This window comes from Meleagris gallopavo, chromosome 3 (assembly GCF_905368555.1).
Source record: "Meleagris gallopavo chromosome 3, MGAL_WU_HG_1.1, whole genome shotgun sequence".
In the NCBI taxonomy this organism is placed as follows: domain Eukaryota; kingdom Metazoa; phylum Chordata; class Aves; order Galliformes; family Phasianidae; genus Meleagris; species Meleagris gallopavo.
In genome coordinates this window covers 11,082,342-11,101,117 of record NC_139406.1, presented here as the reverse complement: position 1 = coordinate 11,101,117, position 18,776 = coordinate 11,082,342, and the positions used below count along the sequence as shown (strand labels likewise).

The 18,776-nt window shown below is 38.6% G+C and overlaps 1 protein-coding gene across 1 annotated transcript; it reads right to left on the bottom strand.

Moving 5' to 3' along the window:
* Positions 1–870: 870 nt before the first annotated feature.
* On the bottom strand, positions 871–17,535 carry EEF1E1 (eukaryotic translation elongation factor 1 epsilon 1). The gene is made up of 4 exons (XM_003204763.5): positions 17,374–17,535; positions 15,189–15,389; positions 8,667–8,762; positions 871–1,533 (listed from the first exon to the last, which is right to left on the bottom strand). Exons 1-4 carry the CDS (start codon positions 17,479–17,481, stop codon positions 1,393–1,395), a joined length of 546 nt encoding a protein of 181 aa, XP_003204811.1. The 5' UTR covers positions 17,482–17,535; the 3' UTR covers positions 871–1,392.
* Between the last annotated feature and the right edge of the window lie 1,241 nt (positions 17,536–18,776).

The following is an 18,776-nucleotide window of genomic DNA, read 5'->3' as shown; positions in this document are numbered from 1 at the left end:
TAGACCAGGGTACATTTTCATATTTAGTTTCATTGATTTTATTAAACACTAAGTATGTAACGATCAAAAGGTATTAGACAGAAAGAGATAGCATGGAGGAAATCAATACCATCTGTTTTTTTCAGTGTTCTCTCTGAAGCAAAACATCTCAATTCATCTTTCTTTACTTTTAACTCTCTATTCCTCTTATCAACTTATCTACATAGGAGAGTGAAAATTGAAATGCTCGAGCCAGCATATGACAATCACCAAATGTACTTCTGTCAGTACAGATCTAAATTTTACTAATCCCTTCTAACCATTTCATGCTTGGTTTTTATGCTTTATTTAATTATTTCAGCAGCAATCTACACTTCTTTTTTACATCAGAGAAAATAAGAGGCTAGGATACTGCGGCCAGAGCATGTAGCAACCTAGAGAAATCCTGACACTTCAACACAGCAGCTGTGTGGGCAAACACCCCAACACCAAAACAAATACTTTATGCCCAGCATATTCTATGGCAAAGTGACCTGACAACGCGTTTCATTTGACAACAGTCTTCTTGGTTTTAAAGCAAACTTTTAAAAGCAAGAAGTGAGAGTGGAATAGCAGCTCATTATTATCTCAAGTACCTCCTTCCCCATCTTTTTTTTTTTTTTTTTTTTTTTTTTTTTTTTTAGGACTCTGAAATGTGCAATCTATCTTCTGTGGAAATAACATGAAATGACAGCATATGCAGAATCTCCATAAATGCTAATATTGTTGACTAATGTGAAAAAAAAATGCTTCTGGAGTCTACATCAAAGTCCGTAAAATGAAGTAGCATGTGAACTAACTTTTAATTTTTTTTTTTTAATAAACTACGGACTTCCACAGCCAAATTAAGACTACAGTTTTAAAATAATTTATTCAGTCACATAAATACTTTGTAACATTTTCATGTTCCCTTTTTCACATCATTGGCACACAATATAGCTCTTAACTTTTACAAAACTAGCGTAAACATTCATGGAAAATAAAATGAAAAGAGGGAGACATACGCAGAAACTCAATAAATAGTAACATGAGTGTGTAGTCAAAAGAAAATAAGAAATTCTCTCCCACAAAGACCACTTAATTACAGTTGAATGCTTAACTAAAAGAACATTTCATCTTTAAAAAATAGTGAATTAAAACTCAATTCCCATCTTTCTGTCACTGTTGCATTTAATCAGATACACGATAAAATTCTGTAGCTAGTTCAAATTCTTGAACAAACAATAACAATTCAATGGAACTGTATTACTTGAGGCATCACCAGTTTTGGTTCACATAGAGAAGCTTACAAACCAGTATTTGCAAGGCAGTGGTTTTGGACAATGTAACCTCTAGACTCCCAAATACCACTCTGACACAGCATTAAAATTCTCCTTAATGAGCATTAGTATATAATCTGTTCTTGATAAAGATGACATTAGTCAGATGTTGTCGGACACCTGGATAATGCTGAATGTGGTTGAACCAGCGAGATACATTAAGGTAAGTCTCCTTTTCTTGCACAGTGAGGTCCACCTGCGTGGGAAAAAAATAAAAGTACCAATAAATTGCATTGTTAATATTATGAAACGTGGTGAAAAAAAGGAAGTGCAAAGCTTTACGGCTGATTTAAACTTGCAAAAGAGTTGTTACTGTCCAGCAGTGTTCTACCTTCATTTCACAGATAAAAATTCAGCCCAAAACATATGTTTATTTCCTCAAATGAACACATCTGCAGAATGGAATATACATTTGTATGACATACTTGGAGGTGAGGGAAAGGATGTTAGCTTGCTTGAATTTAACCAGTCTACAAATCCATATAACAGGGAGGAGCAGGAGAGAGTTCCTGAACTTGCATAAGTCTTGTGCACTCCTCTCATTCAGCAGGTGGTCTCACCTCACTGGCCAAGGGCAAAGTGTATTAAAAGTTCAGGAATACATTTTTTCCAGGCCATTTCATACTGCATAGGAAAGAGGAATGTTGTTTTCCTCTTTGAGCAATTGTTCTACAATAGTTACCAAGAAACAGCACAGCACAGGACTTCACAGTACAGGAAGGATGTGGAGCTCTTGGAGCGGGTCCAGAGGAGGGCCACTAAGGTGATCAGAGGGCTGGAGCACCTCTCCTGTGAGGAAAGGTTGAGGGAACTGGGCTTGTTTAGCCTGGAGAAGAGAAGGCTCCAGGGAGACCTCATTGTGGCTTTCCAGTACTTGAAGGGAACGTATAAACAGGAGGGGGAACGGCTGTTTATGAGGGCAGGTAGTGACAGGACAAGGGGGAATGGTGACAGGACAAGGGGGAACTGAGATAGGGGAGGATTAGGTTAGATGTTAGTAGGAAGTTTTTCATTCAGAGGATGGTGAAGCTGGAACAGGTTGCCCAAGGAGGCTGTGGATGCCCCATCCCTGGAGGCATTCAAGGCCAGGCTGGATGTGGCTCTGGGCAGCCTGGTCTGGTGGTTCAACCCCACACAGCAGGGGGTTGAAACTAGATGATCACTGTGATCCTTTTCAACCCAGGCCATTCTATGGTACTGTGATTCACTGTTCAAATGTGCTATCTAGCTTTATTAGGAAGGCAATGACACAGTTCAGATTATTATGCTAAAATAAACTGAAAGTTGTCTGTATTTCATAAAAGTATTAAAATCTTTATCCCTTACTCCTATGTTAAGTTCTATCATTCCCAAATTTTCAAGTCAGTATCTGTCGTGTGTTCAGTGTAACTCAGAGTTAAACAGCCACAAGAAGAGCTGGGATTATACAGCTACTCCAACAGCTCCTTGCCACTGCAATACTGGGTAACAATTATGAAGAGCTTCCAGTCTACTTTTATCATAGTACTGACCAAGCAAAGTCATTTATGATTACATGTAATCTATACTACTCAGTCTTCTAAATTATAACAAGCAATATCCTTAAGATCCTCTTTTAAGACTTATTACTTCAGTTTATTTCAACCAAGCAGCAGAACTAACTACTTCCATACTGTATCACCTGTATTACCTTGCCTTGATTACTAATTCCAGATCTCATTCCTCTGGAACCAAGTTACTGTATCAATTTAGACAACAATCTGCTTTTCATGTTAACTTACTATACTGAGTAAGCTTCAAAGCTATAAAACTATTGGGAACAAAACATGATCTTCATGTGAACTACCCTACCTTGTCTCCCTACACAGCCAGATAGTATGGGATTCACCTCACTTCAGTCAGATATCAAGATGCACTGATTCACCTTAGTGCCTGCAGTCCCTAGCTGAGCTAGAAACTTAACAGAGCTTTATTAGGAAAAGAACAATACTGGTAAGATGAACAACTTGTTGTTACAGACAGAGGCATTACAAACAAAAAGTGGAAGTATTAAAATGTAACACTGAATGCTTTTTTAATTAAGATACTTAATAAGCTGCCTGAGGTTCTTCAAGTATGCTACATTCAGGACAAAATAAACATGCACTACCATTTAGAGGGAGATGCTTCTCATCACATGCAGTTTGTTGTAATTAATGACAGTGTGAAGCCGGTGCTTGCTATGAAGCTGTAGAAGCATTTACAAATCAACACAGAGTATGAAAAGAGCAATACACAGCCAAAAAAATCATCTAAAACTAATACTTATCCTCATTTGTAGTAAAGTATGAGCAGAGACTAAAAACACTAAGTTCAGTGATTGCGGTACACTAAGTATTACAATGAGTATTATAATTAGAATACCCTATTTCCAACATCCATAGTGGGTAAGCACTTGGTTATAAGAGAACTGAAAATAAACTTGAGATTTGGCAGGAGATACATTTCTTCTCCTCAAGATTTTATACTTCTAACTCTCCATCCTCACATTTCTTTGATATTATTCAAAAATAGTCTTATGAAAATAGTCCTCCCCCATTCTGTAAGTATAGTGAAAAAACATCTGAAGGGCTTCACAGACAGGTTCTCTAAAAGTAAAACCCGTTTCTGTACTTCGTGCACAGCATTCAAGATATCTTTGCTTATTTACATAATGTATTCTCAGTGAAATATATTAAAAAGCACTCTGTGGCACGCTCTATTTTTTACTCAGGACATAACTCTTAGGTTAATTGTTTAGAGATCAGTTCCATGGCATTTTTACAACATTTTGTTAGATGGGTATTTTCTATTCTTCCTCATTAAATTAGATAATTCCCCCAAGTTAAGAAAGGCTGCTATTCTGCTGTTAAAATAATTATTTGCTATTAAAGCAATTATTTCAATAGCAAAGAAGCAGACACTCAATTTGATGATTTTTTTTTTTCTTAATTATGGGGAGAAAAAATAAAAAGCCTTACTCTTCTGCCACAAAGCTCACAAGGAATAATGAAAATGGGCATCACACAATGCAAACAGAAGAGTTTCTAGAAGGAGTGTAACTATACCAGCTTTAATTATATTTGCTTTCAGTAGCATTGGGGATGCAGACATAAACTCCCACGCCTTTACCCTGCATGTGCATGGGAAGTCTAAAAATACCTGTGTATTAGAGTTCTTCTGCATAAAGAGAAGGACAGATACTACCAGTATCTATCTAGCCTTTAGATATGGAAATAGAGGTGAAAGTAGAAAACAAAACAGCCAAATCCAGAATTCTGTAAGATACATTTCACATGGTTTTAACTCATTTTCTGCTGTCAGAGGAAAAGCTAAAAATTAAGGTACCTTTAAAGTTTTTATTATTTTTTGTAAATTAAGGACTGTTAGCATAATTCTTCAGAACAAAAGCCTGTTATCCAGGTTCTAAGATAAGTGGTGTATCAATGAATATTAAAAAAAATTTATGGCAATCCATTAAATACTGGAAATTGTCCCAGAATCATCCTAGAATGGCCTGGGTTGAAAAGGACCACAATGATCATCTAGTTTCAGCCTCCCTGATACACGCAGGGTTGCCAACCACAACCTCCTTGGGCAATCTGTTCCAGCTTCACCACCCTCTGAACGAAAAACTTCCTCCTAATATCTAACCTAAACCTCCCCTGTCTCAGTTTAAAACCATTCCCCCTTGTCCTGTCACTGCCCACCCTCGTAAACAGCTGTTCCCCCTCTTGTTTATACGTTCCCTTCAAGTACTGGAAAGCCACAATGAGGTCTCCCTGGAGCCTTCTCTTCTCCAGGCTAAACAAGCCCAGTTCCCTCAACCTTTCCTCATAGGAGAGGTGCTCCAGCCCTCTGATCATCTTAGTGGCCCTCCTCTGGACCCAATCCAAGAGCTCCACATCTTTCTTGTCCTTGAGGCTCCAGCAAATATTATCATGAAAAAGATAACAGGAAAAGAAACTACTAATGCAGTCTCATTATATTTCTATATTAGTAGTTGTGACTTGAGGAGCATAACTCACTTGGTTTGGTAATAGATTGTACTGGAATTGACCCCAAACTTTTGACTGCGGCTTCTATTTGAAGATGTATAAATTTCACCCCAAGTTATTTTCCAGCACTCATTAAATAAATTTTAAATTCAGACATACAGATCTGATATGACTACTTTGGTTCTTCCTGAATTTACAAAGTATAAAAAAAAGTAAGTCAGATCAGCCTCTGTATTGATAATTTCTCTTAAACATTTTTAAACAACACTTCACAAGTTTGGTTCTATTTACAAATTAAAACATAGGGAAAACTTTAAGAACAAGTTCATCACCACAGGGGAATTTAATGCTTACTGACTGCCTGAGTTATCTTCAAGCAACGTTTCCTAATTCATATTTTCTTTGCAATCTGAGCTTTAACCTAGCAGAACTTCACTGTTGATCATATTCATCTACATAAACATTTGAGTAACCTGTATGCCTAAAAAAACAAAAAGAGTGTTTATACATACTAAGGTACATGGTTCAGAGGGAATATACTGAGGGTAGGTAGATGGTTGGACTGCATGGTCTTGGAGGTCCTTTTCAACCTTGTTGATTCTGATTCTACATTAGACACACGGAGACATGGAATTACATATGACAGTGTAAAAGTCACACCAATTTAAAAGAACGCATCTGAGAGCTAGCACCAAGCATTACACTTTTGGGGTACTTGTGACCTATATCATGATGCAGAACAGTGTACACAGTTTACTTACTGCCTCTTTATTACCAGTGTATATTTCTAATTAAGGGACTTATTTTTTTTTCCTCTACTAGTCTGCATGAAGAACAAAAAGATTCCCTTAGTGACCTTCACTCACTAAAATCCTAATTCCTTCATCACTGCATGGATTTCTAGACATCTATTATTGTGCTTATTAAACTAAATAGAAAAGAAGAAAAGAGAGGCATGCAACTGCAAGACTAGAAGTTGCTGTTAGTTGATTTGAATCAGGAATCAGTTTTTCTTACTGATTCTTCACTGACAAAAATACAGTTTCCAGAACCCCACCTGGACAACGAGGGGTGCAAAGCAAAAGTGGAAGTGGGGAGGATTACAGAGATGTATTATCTATACACAGAAACACTAATACAAGAGGATGGAGAAGTCAGTAGTAAAAGCAGGTGGTCTTAGTTAAAACTGCTTCCAATACTACGTGCATGAGATGGTTTCAAAACTTTTAATAATGCTCAGCTCACGCAGCACAATCGCAGTACGTCACAAGTACGTAGAGTATTTTGATAGGGCTATCTGTTATCCCATCAAAGGCAGGGAGATTAACCCTAAGGATCTTTATCAGCAACTCCTTCAGATCCATAGACAACAAGAACATGTCTTATTTTAAGGGATTATAGAAGACAAAGTATTTTGCACAAGGCTTAGCTCAAACAGCAGTGGATATGAGGAACTGCTTCCTTGGAATGCACCATATTAAAAAGTGGAGCAGCTTTCCCCTCCACCTAAGGCTTGAGGCACAGAAGCAGTTCTGAAAGTACTCTCTTCTCATTACAGGGAAAAAAAAAATAATTACAGGATTCTACAAGTCAAGATATCTTACTCCCATTAACTACTTAGTTAGTTAGCTACTAACATTAATCAATTTTAAAGCCTTAAAAACATACACAATCTAGCTAATCCCTGGCAAGCAGCTTCTGATATTCCTCTACTGGATAGCAACCCCATTATTTGCCCTTTATACTTCCTGAGTCACAAAATTATCATTTTCTACAAAATCAAGCACTTCAGAAGCAGATGTTGTACTATAAACTTGTCCCAACTAGCGTCTGCATGGTTGCAGGCACCCAGGAGCACTAAGTCATTTGTTTTTACCATCTGCTCTATTTCCCAAAGCAATAACTTGTATCTTTTCTTCTTGATTAGGTGGTCTACTCTAGAGCAAACTCTAAATATAAAATATGCTTGATTTTCCCCAGCCTAAGGTTTTTTGTTTTTTTTTTAAATGTCTCATTTGAGTTTGTATTCTCTTACACTACACAGTCGTATTTTTAAAAGAATTCTTATACATCTATACTGACATATAATATGTGAAAGGTAAACATCTGACGTATAAGTTAACACATCTATCCTTTAGAAGGAAAATATGACTCAAGTATAACTTCAACATAAGATCACTTTCAATTTTGGTTATATTTCATTACCTGATCTCTTCCCCCGCCTCCTCTCTTCAAAATCCCTTCTGAAACACAGCATTCCAGTACTCTGCCTTTAATTGTGTAAACCAACAATTTAACTAGTTGAACCCTTCCCCCTGTTTCCTGATGTAAAATTCCCTGACTTGATCCTCTCAAGACTTTGGTAGACTGGTTTGATTTGTTTAGCAGTGTTCACTCAAGAAAAGGAGCGCTCACAGTCACATTCCAGTTGCTCAAATACAACTAACTTCTATTTCTTCATTTTCAAATTACCTCTTGAGGTTCAGAAGTGAGGTGGAACAGTTTTTAAGCACTTCACAGTAAACCCCAAGCTACATATGAAGAACCTCTACATCATTTTCATTCAGTAAAACCCCTTGCTCCCCACTCCAAGTACCAGCTCCTCATGTTATTTCCATATTCAATAAGTTATCAAGCCTTATCACTAAGTCTTGAAACACAAATGACCTTTTATCATGGCTGACACTTGTATGCATTCATCCTTCAGGAACTTGATTAATGTGCATCTTCCACAGCACCAGTAGTACTTCTAACAGTTTTAGTACTTTCAGTTCTGACACCTTTGAGTTTCATTTATCAACTACCATACTGGGGTTGTGGATGCCCCATCCCTGGAGGTGTACAAGGCCAGGTTGGATGGGGCTCTGGACAGCCTGATCTAGTATTAAATGGGGAGGTTGGTGGCCCTGCCAGTGGTGAGGGGGATGGAGCTTCATGATCCTTGAGGTCCCTTCCAACCTGGGCCATTCTGTGATTCTATGATTACCCCCACAGTTCTGCAAACAGATCTGTTTCAGACCTGAACACATAAGATTTCTCATAGGTAGAAACAGAGGCACAGGTATCATTCTCATGTTATATATAGGAAACTAAAGCAGTACAGACACTACAGATAAAACTTACTTTGACAGATCTATGGCTAAATGTAAAAAAGATTTAAAAATGAACATTATAGACAAATTATATTTGAAGATATTTGTAAGAAATTTCATTTTTCCCCCCCCCCATAATTGTCATTGATTAATTCAGTAGATCACTTGCACAGCAATAAATTGCCCTTCAAATAAACAAGCAATTACTGTACACACGTAAAAGTAATGCAAACAGTACTTACCATAACATGATGCAAGCCGTAGTACATCAAAATATCTGCTAAGGTAAAACTGTTTCCTGCAAGGTAGACTTTATCTTCAAGGTGTGCATTAAGATCCTAAAAATAATAATTGAAAGAAATTATTATAGTGCTGATATGGTTAGATAAAACACTAAAAAGAATCCATAAGAATACCAGTGCTTTAAAGAAACTCTTAAATTACAAATATGCAACAAGTGAGGAAAACAAAGGTATGACGGGGTAGGAGGGATCTTTCAAGCTCATGCCTGGAACTTGAAGCTAATTAGCTGCTTCCATTTGACCCCTGCTTTTATTGATGTTGAAATCACTGATAGCAATTCACAGTTGATACTGTCAATTCAGTCACTACAGAAGCCCAAACAAAGGAGCACTGCTTCTGAACTTAAAGTGTATCTCTCTTGCTCAGCAACTCCGCATTAGATGTTACAAGGCTGTGTAGCAGAGGGCTTCTATTTCAGTTCAACAAGTAAATAGTTCAAATCTGTATTACTTAAGGACTCCTTCACACATGCAATCATTCTCTGCTGGAAAACAGAAGGCTGATGTTTACTGTTGTTCAACTGCATTGTTTCTGAAATTCAGGTACTGCCTGCCAGCTCTCTCTTCATCCATCCAGATGTAGTACCCTCCATTTCACCATACCTTATCCACTTCTCATCTAAGTCACACATCTTTGTGCCTTCTACTTCTGAAGAAAACGTAACAGCCAACAGATTTACTTAGCTCTAATCCTAAGGGCAAACTGGTTTTTATGATGTTCTTTCCTGAAAAGTAGGAAAACAGTTTCCCATCTTTTCCTTGTATGTGGAAATTTCCTGCTAATATTCCTCTGCTGGTTGGATAACAAATAAGAAAAACAAACAAACAAGCCTCTAGTAAATGCACTCCTTTTGCACAGAGGATTCCTGCCAGTTTTCTTAGTCCATATTAACTTCCTCCTGGAAATACAGGCAAGAAGCTTAAACAATGTTTTTCAAAGATCACGCTAAAAGACTTATCAGTCTCAACTACAGCTTGTTTCAAGGGAAGAACATGGGATTTATTCATTACTGTAGGTATATATAACAAAAATAGATTTAGTCTGAATTGCAATTCTAGCTCCATAATTCTGCTTTCTCAAACATGCAGACATATCCTACAGTGCATACATATATAAAAAAAAAAAAAAAAAAAAGGGGAAACACTTTATAACATCTGACCACACATTTAAGTATGGTAAGTTGGACTCCATTATGCAATGCTCTTTGGCAGCCTCTTTATGACAGGAGTCCTGTGCTTCCTAATATTTAAACATCCACATGTCTGCTTTGATTTACTTTTATTAGAGCAAATCAAGGAAAAATATTAACCCCTGCGTAGTTCAAACTCTGTATGGTCATCTGCCTCCAGCTACGTAGCTATTTATGTTTTTTTAAGACTGGTTTGCTGCTTTGTTCTTTGTTAGTTAGGTCTCAAATTACTTTAAACGTGTAATTACAGTTCTGTTGAATTTTATTCATGTAACAGAAACAAATGCTATGTTAAAAAGAAAGAAGCTCACATGAGAAAATCTGCAAGTCAGTACATATGCTCCACGACATATTTGTAAATACTCAAAGTATGTATCAGTAAGAAATAACTCAAACTTCAAAGTAAAGTGACCCACTGAAGCGTTAACAATTATTTATTTTAATTAAAATTTTATCAAGTCACTTAACTGGCAGCTTGACAAATGTGGTTTAGTCTTGGATACATCAGCATTAGTCTGCAATTTTCTTTTGGAATACACACATTCTTCTCATAAGATACAGAAAAATACTGATTTCATACTGTCAAAGTCAAGTTAATTTAGAAACACCACAGAACATTCTTTTCCATGTGCACTAGGAACATTTAATCAATCCTGCCTCAAATGTTGCATTTCCCACAGATTATTACATTACTGGCTAATTGCCAGCTGTGTTAGAATTCCTGAAAGCCAAGCCTTCTTAACTGTCCTCAGTATTAAATTGAAACAGCTTTCCTGTCACGGAGAGATTAATGAAAATATGAATGCAAGACTCTATTTGAATTTCTATTACCATCTAGAAATTCAGGTCTGTTAGCTGTTATTTGTGTCACTGCCTTTCATGTACTTGATGTCTACTTAAGTCAATTATGTATTTACAACTCTAATAGCAAGTGATTGACAGAGTCTTGCAAAACGCTCGTAGCTAAATTAACTTATTGGTGCAATCCTGCAGGAGCCCCTTCTCAAGTTTTAGATACATTTAAAGTATAACAGCAGTTTACTGTAATAATATGCATTGAACAACTGCAGCAATTTCAATCTCAGTTTTGGGTATGAATAAGGAAAAAGCAAGAGAAAAAATCTAAGATGTTGTATTATTTACGGACTTACTGATGCATTTCTGAACTGATATCTATGATACAAAATATCCTGATGTACAGTGACAGCTCAACACATCCCATACACATCCCATTTTTAATGTGGTTTACTTTAGCTACGAAGCACAATTGTCTGTAACCTAGTTCATCCACGAAGATAACAAAACCCCTCCCAGACCACAAGTTGAGACAGAGTCCATCAATGCATCTCAGGTAAGAGCTGCCTCTTACAATGACTCAATAACTTATAAGGGATCTAATCATAACTCTAATTACATTTTAGATATTTAGCCCATAGAAATGCTCTGCTGGTATACGAACTTTCTTCCAACATTCCTTCAGTCAGCAATAGGCACAGGGTCACTTCCCGCCTAAATGCCTTCACATGGCACTACACAAAAAGAGGGTTAAGCACTTACATGTCCCCAAGCAAATCCTGGACAACACAGAAGCCAAGAAAAGGATTCTAGAGCCCTATCCAAGAAAGGCACAACTTCATGGTTAAGGGTATATCCTTACTTTTAGTTCTGATGCAAGACATCTACCTAAAAGTGAGCTAAGCCTGGTCTGGAAGAATATTACGTTCATAATGTGATTTCTGCAAAGGACAGAAGAAAGATAGCTCTCTTAACAACTGCTGCTCAAATAATCAAAACACAATCTTTTATGCCTTCAAGCAAACAATTTCACTCTTAGAAAAAGGAGAGGAGTGAGAACAGGCACAGAGTTCCAATAAAGCTTTCTGGACAAGCTTGTTGAAGTGGTTAGGCAACCCACTGAAAAACAGCATACGAGAACCATGGATTAATGCCACAGAAGGCAAATGCAATGGATTAACCTATGTACACAGTGATAGAAACAGCAATTTTTCAAACAAGTACAACAAACAATAACTGAAGCTTGTAACAATTTATTTAGATTTCTAATTGAACTTCATGACTGGAGCCAGAAAACACAAGAAGTTAGGACAGAATTCACTGTAATCATGGAATTCTATACGAGATGCTGCAAGTAGTACACAAATTCTTGGTTTTAACTACTTTTCAGAAAAAGTAAATTCAGAGTTAAAACTTTCTACAACTCCACAGAAGCTTTTCTGTGAAATCCAGTAGAAACTCCCAGCTACATTTTGAATAGATGGTATTTTCCCCCCCCAGATATCAAATTTTCAATACATAAAATTGACAAATGAAAGACATTCAAGTCTCATGAATGGAATTTATTAATATTCGAGCAGAAATTTGGTGGCATGAGCATTCCTCAGAAGTTCTCAGTTCTTCAGCAGAGGAGCAGAATCCCCACTCGGTATCAAGAAAAACTCAAGAATTCAGATATTCCCCCCACTCCTCACATGTAATTCAATTTCCCACTAATTAAAAATCATTCCATTGTTCAGAAGCAAAGGAAATACTGTCTCACCCTGTGGAAACTGAAGTTAACATAACATACTGGACACGATATCATCACCACCACTGACAGTAATCATTTCTACACGTCTGTAGAACAGCCCACAGGCTTTGCTTTTGTTTATTTTGTCCAGCACAGGGGCTCTACCCAATTTGGACAGAACTATTAAACACTTGCACTGAAAGTTTCTGAAAGGCTTTTGCTCCAAATAAATTAAAAATTCTTCTTGAGATGGCCTACTACTTGACAATTGTTTTCATGTCAGGTAAGAGCTGTAGTCAACATGTCAGTAAGAACAAGCTTACAAACGTTTTCTTAAGGCTAACAAAGAAAACCTCCCTCTCTTCAAATTAGCAAACACTACAGCAGTTATTAACTGATGTTTTTCAGAACCACATCAGCTCATTTAAGGGTTAACCAGTGGCAGCCTAAAGTTTACAACAGAAGCAACTGAACTGTTTTTGGCACAGCTTATTATAAATTGTGGCTCTAGGCTGCAACTGTCCCAAGACTGCCATTGATTATTCCAGACACGTTGTAAAACTACAGTCTCAGACTTGCCTCCCTATTTTAGTCCCCCCTCTCCTTGCTTTTCCCTTCTCATACTCCCTTTTGGCATAGTATACTTTAATGGTAGGCTGCCTCTTGTTCTGATTAATCATGGTAGCAAGAGAACAAATTAAAAAAAAAAAAAGTTAATTGCTATCCTGCTAAATTATTAGAGCTGGAGCAATTCCACAGCATCAAGATAAACTCTGGCCATTCAGCATCTGCTATGAAAAAAAAGCTGCAGAAAAAATTTTAAGTGCTATTTAAAATCTTTCTTTCTCTCCACACACACACACACACACACACACACACACACACACACAGGCAGTCAGTGTAACTTCAGGGAGACTCTCAATAATGAAGTTTAGTTTGGAAATAATTTATCCACGTATCTGTTTTAGGAAACTGCATTTTCTGAACTGTCAGCGTTGCTAAGGGTAAAACTGAAAAAGAAAAAAAATACCAGCTTCAGAATGAAAATGCATCTGGTGTTCCCACCCAATCAATTCTACAAAATACTTGTGGGTGCAATGACAAAGCAGGTATCATTGTTTAAGCCACTCAGACCTTAAGTCTTTAATTTTTGTGAATTAGAACAAGGGCAAATCCTTGCGAGATGCCAATTCATTTGTTTGGATGTTGCCTAGAATACTAGGAATGTAATTTGCGACTGGTGTGATGAAGCTCAACGTAGCTGAACAGTCTTCTATCAAATTATATATATATAAAAAAAGGTAGGAAGGGATCTCCAACAGCCACCTCACCTTGTCATACCTCCTGTTCAAAGTATAGCTAAACTTTAAGTTAAATCATAATTAATCCATCCACCATCAGTTGAATTCTTAAGTCTTGAGGAATAGACAGCACTTTCAAAGAGTAGCTCTGACTGTAAAGGTTTTGATATCATCTACATAGAAGATAAAACTAGTGCTATTACAAAAAAAAAAAAAAAAGCAAGCTTGCGCTTATCCCATAGATAAAAATGAGATCAAGACAACTCAGATTATCTGAGGTGTAAGTGAAAGAAGTGTTTCTTTAGGATGCTCTCCAACTCGGTCTTTTTACCAGCTACGATATCCCACGTCCTTAAGATTTAGGGTGCTGTCACTTAGAGAAGGATAATGAATTATTAACAACATACTGTTTTGCACTACTCCCAAAATGTAACACTTCCTTTGATTTCAAGCAATGCAGAAAGTTACATCTAGAAAAAACACTGGAGCAGCAGTCTATATTTGGCTTGCTGCAATTTTGACTCAGATCTGCCACACCCAATAAAAATCAGAAGCATCAAAACTCTGCTATCATGAAATAGTCAATCTAATGCCTAGCAACTCACAAAGCTACATCCTAACCTAGACTGATTAAGTAGCATTTGGGTCTTTCTATTTAAAATTGGTATGTGTTTCATATACACTTGGTAAACAGTCCCTCAGTACTTAAAAGCATAAAGCAATTTTTCTCTTCAAGCTCTGTTCCCAAAAGATTGCAAAGATTCCAATTATCAGTCACAAGGAGCAAGCAGCAAAATAGAATAAGCTTTTCAATCCACTTCTTGCCATCTGGCTGCTTAAATAATGGGGTTACCCCTGAGATTTTTTTTGTTTCCACCTGTCTTAGAGGAAGAAAGCTTCAGACTACAAGAAAAAACTGAGTACAGTTGAATGAAGGTTCCATACAAAGCAGCTTAATTTGGAGATTGGTTTTGCAGATTGGTTTTGTTTTTCACTGTTTCACATATCAACTGAGACAACATCATGTATGGACTATATTCCAATTACTAAATCAGGAGGAAAAAAAAAAAAACCTATATCTGCACAGAGTTATCTTGAAATACAGCACAGCTTGTTTGTAACTGAGATTTTATGATGATAGAAAAAAACCAGAGCATCACAAGACAGAACTATTAAACAATCTCTATCTGGAATGTTCTAAGCAGTTCACAGCATTACAGCCATAAAACACGGTAAGAGATCGGCTTCGTGTATTTTTGAGTTTGTTTTCAGGTCTCTTTTATTTTGCTAATCAAAAAGCAGAAGAAAAGCCAGCACAGAAAGATACTCTCAAGTCTTCAGTTACTAATCACTTACTTGTTTTTGCTCATGTTAGCACACTGATATTTTTCAAGGCCTAATCTCTCCAAAATGCATTGGCAAGGTAGAACTAAGCACTCCTCACCTTCAGAACTGTTCTGGTATCTTCTTTACTAGATTGTCTGCCTACTTGAGTCACTCTGTATTCCAACCACTGATGAACCACAGCTTTCTCCTCTGCAGAACTTCCAAGCAGTTGCTCTTTCTTAGCCTGTTTAACTAAGTATGAAGCTATGGTAATTAATCCTGTCAGACCAGGACCGTTGTTTGTCTGCAGAACAGGAACCTAGAAAAAGGAAGAAATGTTGCAACATTATAAAACTCATTCAAAAAAAAAAAAAAAGCAGAAGCAGACACTTTGTGAGCTGAACTATTATTTCTTTGTAGTCTCTTAGAAGACTCTTAAAAACGATGTATCATTTTGTAAGCATTCAAGCTAAAGGTAATAACAAAGTGAAATATGCATGTTTCATTTCTACTTCCTGGGGTGGTTTATTTTCAGTTTTTACAGATTACATATTCAGTGTGCACGTGGACAACCCAGAACTCCTTTAGCTCAGTGCACGTTTATCACAAAATAATCAAGCTGCACTAATTAAGTAGTAGTGCTGTCCTGACACTGTCAGGAGGCACCAACTGAACCACGATTTGTTTTCAGGTTCCAAGCTCCAACTTTAGTTTCCAGTTTCCATCATAACAGCCTGACTTCATGCAATACTGATACACACTGTTCTATTGCCAAGCTATTAGTTGGAGAGGACAACACAACACAAACCTCTAGCTTGAATTGCATATCTGTTAGTGATATTACCACGTGCAAGTGATTTTAATTAATTGTCTCTGAGAAAAGGCATTAATAATGTTTATAATAATAAAGCATAATATGTCTTTAATAAAAAGGAGCATAACATAAACATTTCAATATTTTTAACTACAGCAAATTAAAGATCCCTATTATTGTAAGAACTGATTATATTTAAGTTGTGAAATTAATTATATTTTATGAAGAAGCAGAAGAGAATTAGTGGCACAGAATTTTTAAAGGCAACGCACTGGAATTACAAAACCACTGTTCAAGAGCATAACTTCACAAAATGGTCCTCAGCACTGTTTCACAAGCACTGCTTCAAAGAGAAGCATCAAAACACATAAATCACTTGAAATTGAACACATTATAGGCTTTGGGTGTATAGAAAAAATGAGTAGCAAGTTTGACTTGAGAAGCTCCTTTGGAACATACAATTAATAGAGCAACTATTAACAATCTTTTAGGGCAGGAAAGGAAACTCAATCACAAAGAATCAAAAATGAAACGAATGCAACTTCACTGCAACAGCCTGAAGTTTATTCACTCATTCATGGCATCACATGGTGGAAACTTATTGTTATTTCTTAAGAGTACCTTACCACACAAAGGACACTGTCTGTCTTCAGATTTAGTCAGTGTAATAAGATGCAAGTTTAATATACAGTATTTAATTTGCAGTTCTGCCTGGAGTCCTTGACTATGCATTTTTTTTTTTCACTGAACATGTAATCAGGAAAGTGACGGACAGCCAGATTTCATGACTCACATCTTCAGACCAATGCCAGTCATGGCACTGAAACCTCATTTGAATTGTTAACTAAGGAAGCTTACTACATTCGAAACCAAGGAATGCACATGTGGATACTGAGCACTGTAATCATAAACAGTAAATTAAGTGAAGGAAAAACAACACGACAAAAGCAGAAGGGAACTGCACAGTTGCTTTTCTCTGGTATCTTCTCAAAGAGGAGCCTACAAAGGCTCCCACATATCTGCCCTTCCCCTGCTCCCCACACTATTTCCCTCAAGCCCCCGTTGCCTTTCAAGCTGCAGAACATAACCCTTTGCTGCAAGTTTCAAGATTCTGAGACATCGACTTTAAAACGAGCAGAGTTTTAACGCGTAAATCCCTTTGCCTCAAATGCATTTCTAACACTGAAACCCTACCCTTTATCTCACCACGTCAGCACAAATATAACCGCACTGACACCAGAGAAATGCAGGCATAAGGAGAGCGCCGCATGCGTTCAGCCGACGTGTCTCCAACGAGGCACAACGAGCCCTTTAACAGAGGGAGAAGCTCCCTGGACGTGCGGGCGACAGCGATCCGCCACAGCTAGAGGAGAGCGGTGGAAAAAGGCGAAGGAGCGGAGATGAAGGCGCAGGACGGGGATAGCTGAGGGAAAGGACACCCGCGCGCCGCTGCCCGCTCCCAACCCCGTCCCCTCCTGGCTCCCTTCACCTGCCGCTCCCCCTGGGCGCCGTACTTGTTCCCGCTCTGCAGGCCCAGCGCCTTCTCCAGTAAGGCCAGTTCATCCACTACCGGCCCCAGCCGCGCGGCGGCCGCCATCTTTCTCGGAGAAGCACCTGGTCGGAAAGGACCAGCCGCAGCCGCCACCTGCCAACAACCGCTAATCCCATTGGAGAACACGCCACCACACCTCCTCAACAACCATCTTTGCCATTGGGCTGAAGGACTCAGCCGGCCAATCAGATGCCCTGCTCAGTCCACGCTTGCGAGGAGCCAATCCGCGTTTTGAAACCTCGGGAGAAACGAGGGAGGTTCCGCAGCTCCCTGAGTGCGCATGTGCAAAGGACGACAGCGCGCAGAGGTGGGCACGCCTCATTTTGTAGATTGCGCATGCGTGGGGGCGGGGTGGGACACGCTGTCTGGGTGTGACGTCTGGTGCTGGGCGTGGTGGTGGTCGTGCGTGGGGCTGGAAGACGGGGTGGGCAGGTTAGAGGGTGCTGCGCAGAGCCGGGCTTGGCGTTAGTCTGTCCTGTACGGGTGCGCGTTCAGTGGGGCACGAGATGTAGCCTCGTCCTTAAGCGAGAGTGAGAGAGGCAAATAAATGGAGAAAAACAAGTAGCGCTGAAACATTCATAGGGTCACAGGATCATAGAATGGCCTGGGTTGAAAAGGATCTCAATGATCATCTAGTTTCAAATCCCCTGCTGTGTGCAGGGTCACCAACCGGCAGACCAGGCTGCCCAGAGCCACATCCAGCCTGGCCTTGAATGCCTCCAGGGATGGGGCATCCACAGCCTCTTTGGGCAACCTGTTCCAGTGTTCAGACCATCGTCATCAGCTGGCCATGCAGCATCTCAATATAATGGCAATACCAGCTCGGAGAATCCCATTTTCAGAATCGTGTCAGCCCAGTACATTGCTGTGGTCTCTTAGTCAAGCTGTGGTGTCTGTCCGGGAAATATCATGAGATTAACTAGACAGAACACGTCTCTCAGTCTGGCTTCGTAGAAATACAAAGCTGATGAGGTGGCACTGCCTGCCCCTCTGTATATAGGGCCTGCCTTCCGCCCTGGAACTTGCAAACCTGTTCTTGAGCTGCAGCCAAATTTACTGGAAAAGCTGACATTTCAGCTACATTACTAAAGATTTTGTGAGGTGAATGCAGGGAGATCACTTGGCCACTGTGCATGCTGGTCAAGGGCATCCAAAGAAGAAGATGCAGAGCTTGTCACCACCTGGCCTGATTAAATACCATATTTAAGATTCGTTAAAGGTGTGATTTAATCACCTTTCTAACTGAAGATATTCTGCTGCAAATACCACGTCTCCATATCTGATCATAGATGTTAGAAATTAAAACAATTTTTAATTGACAGAAATATTTGTCCAGCGTA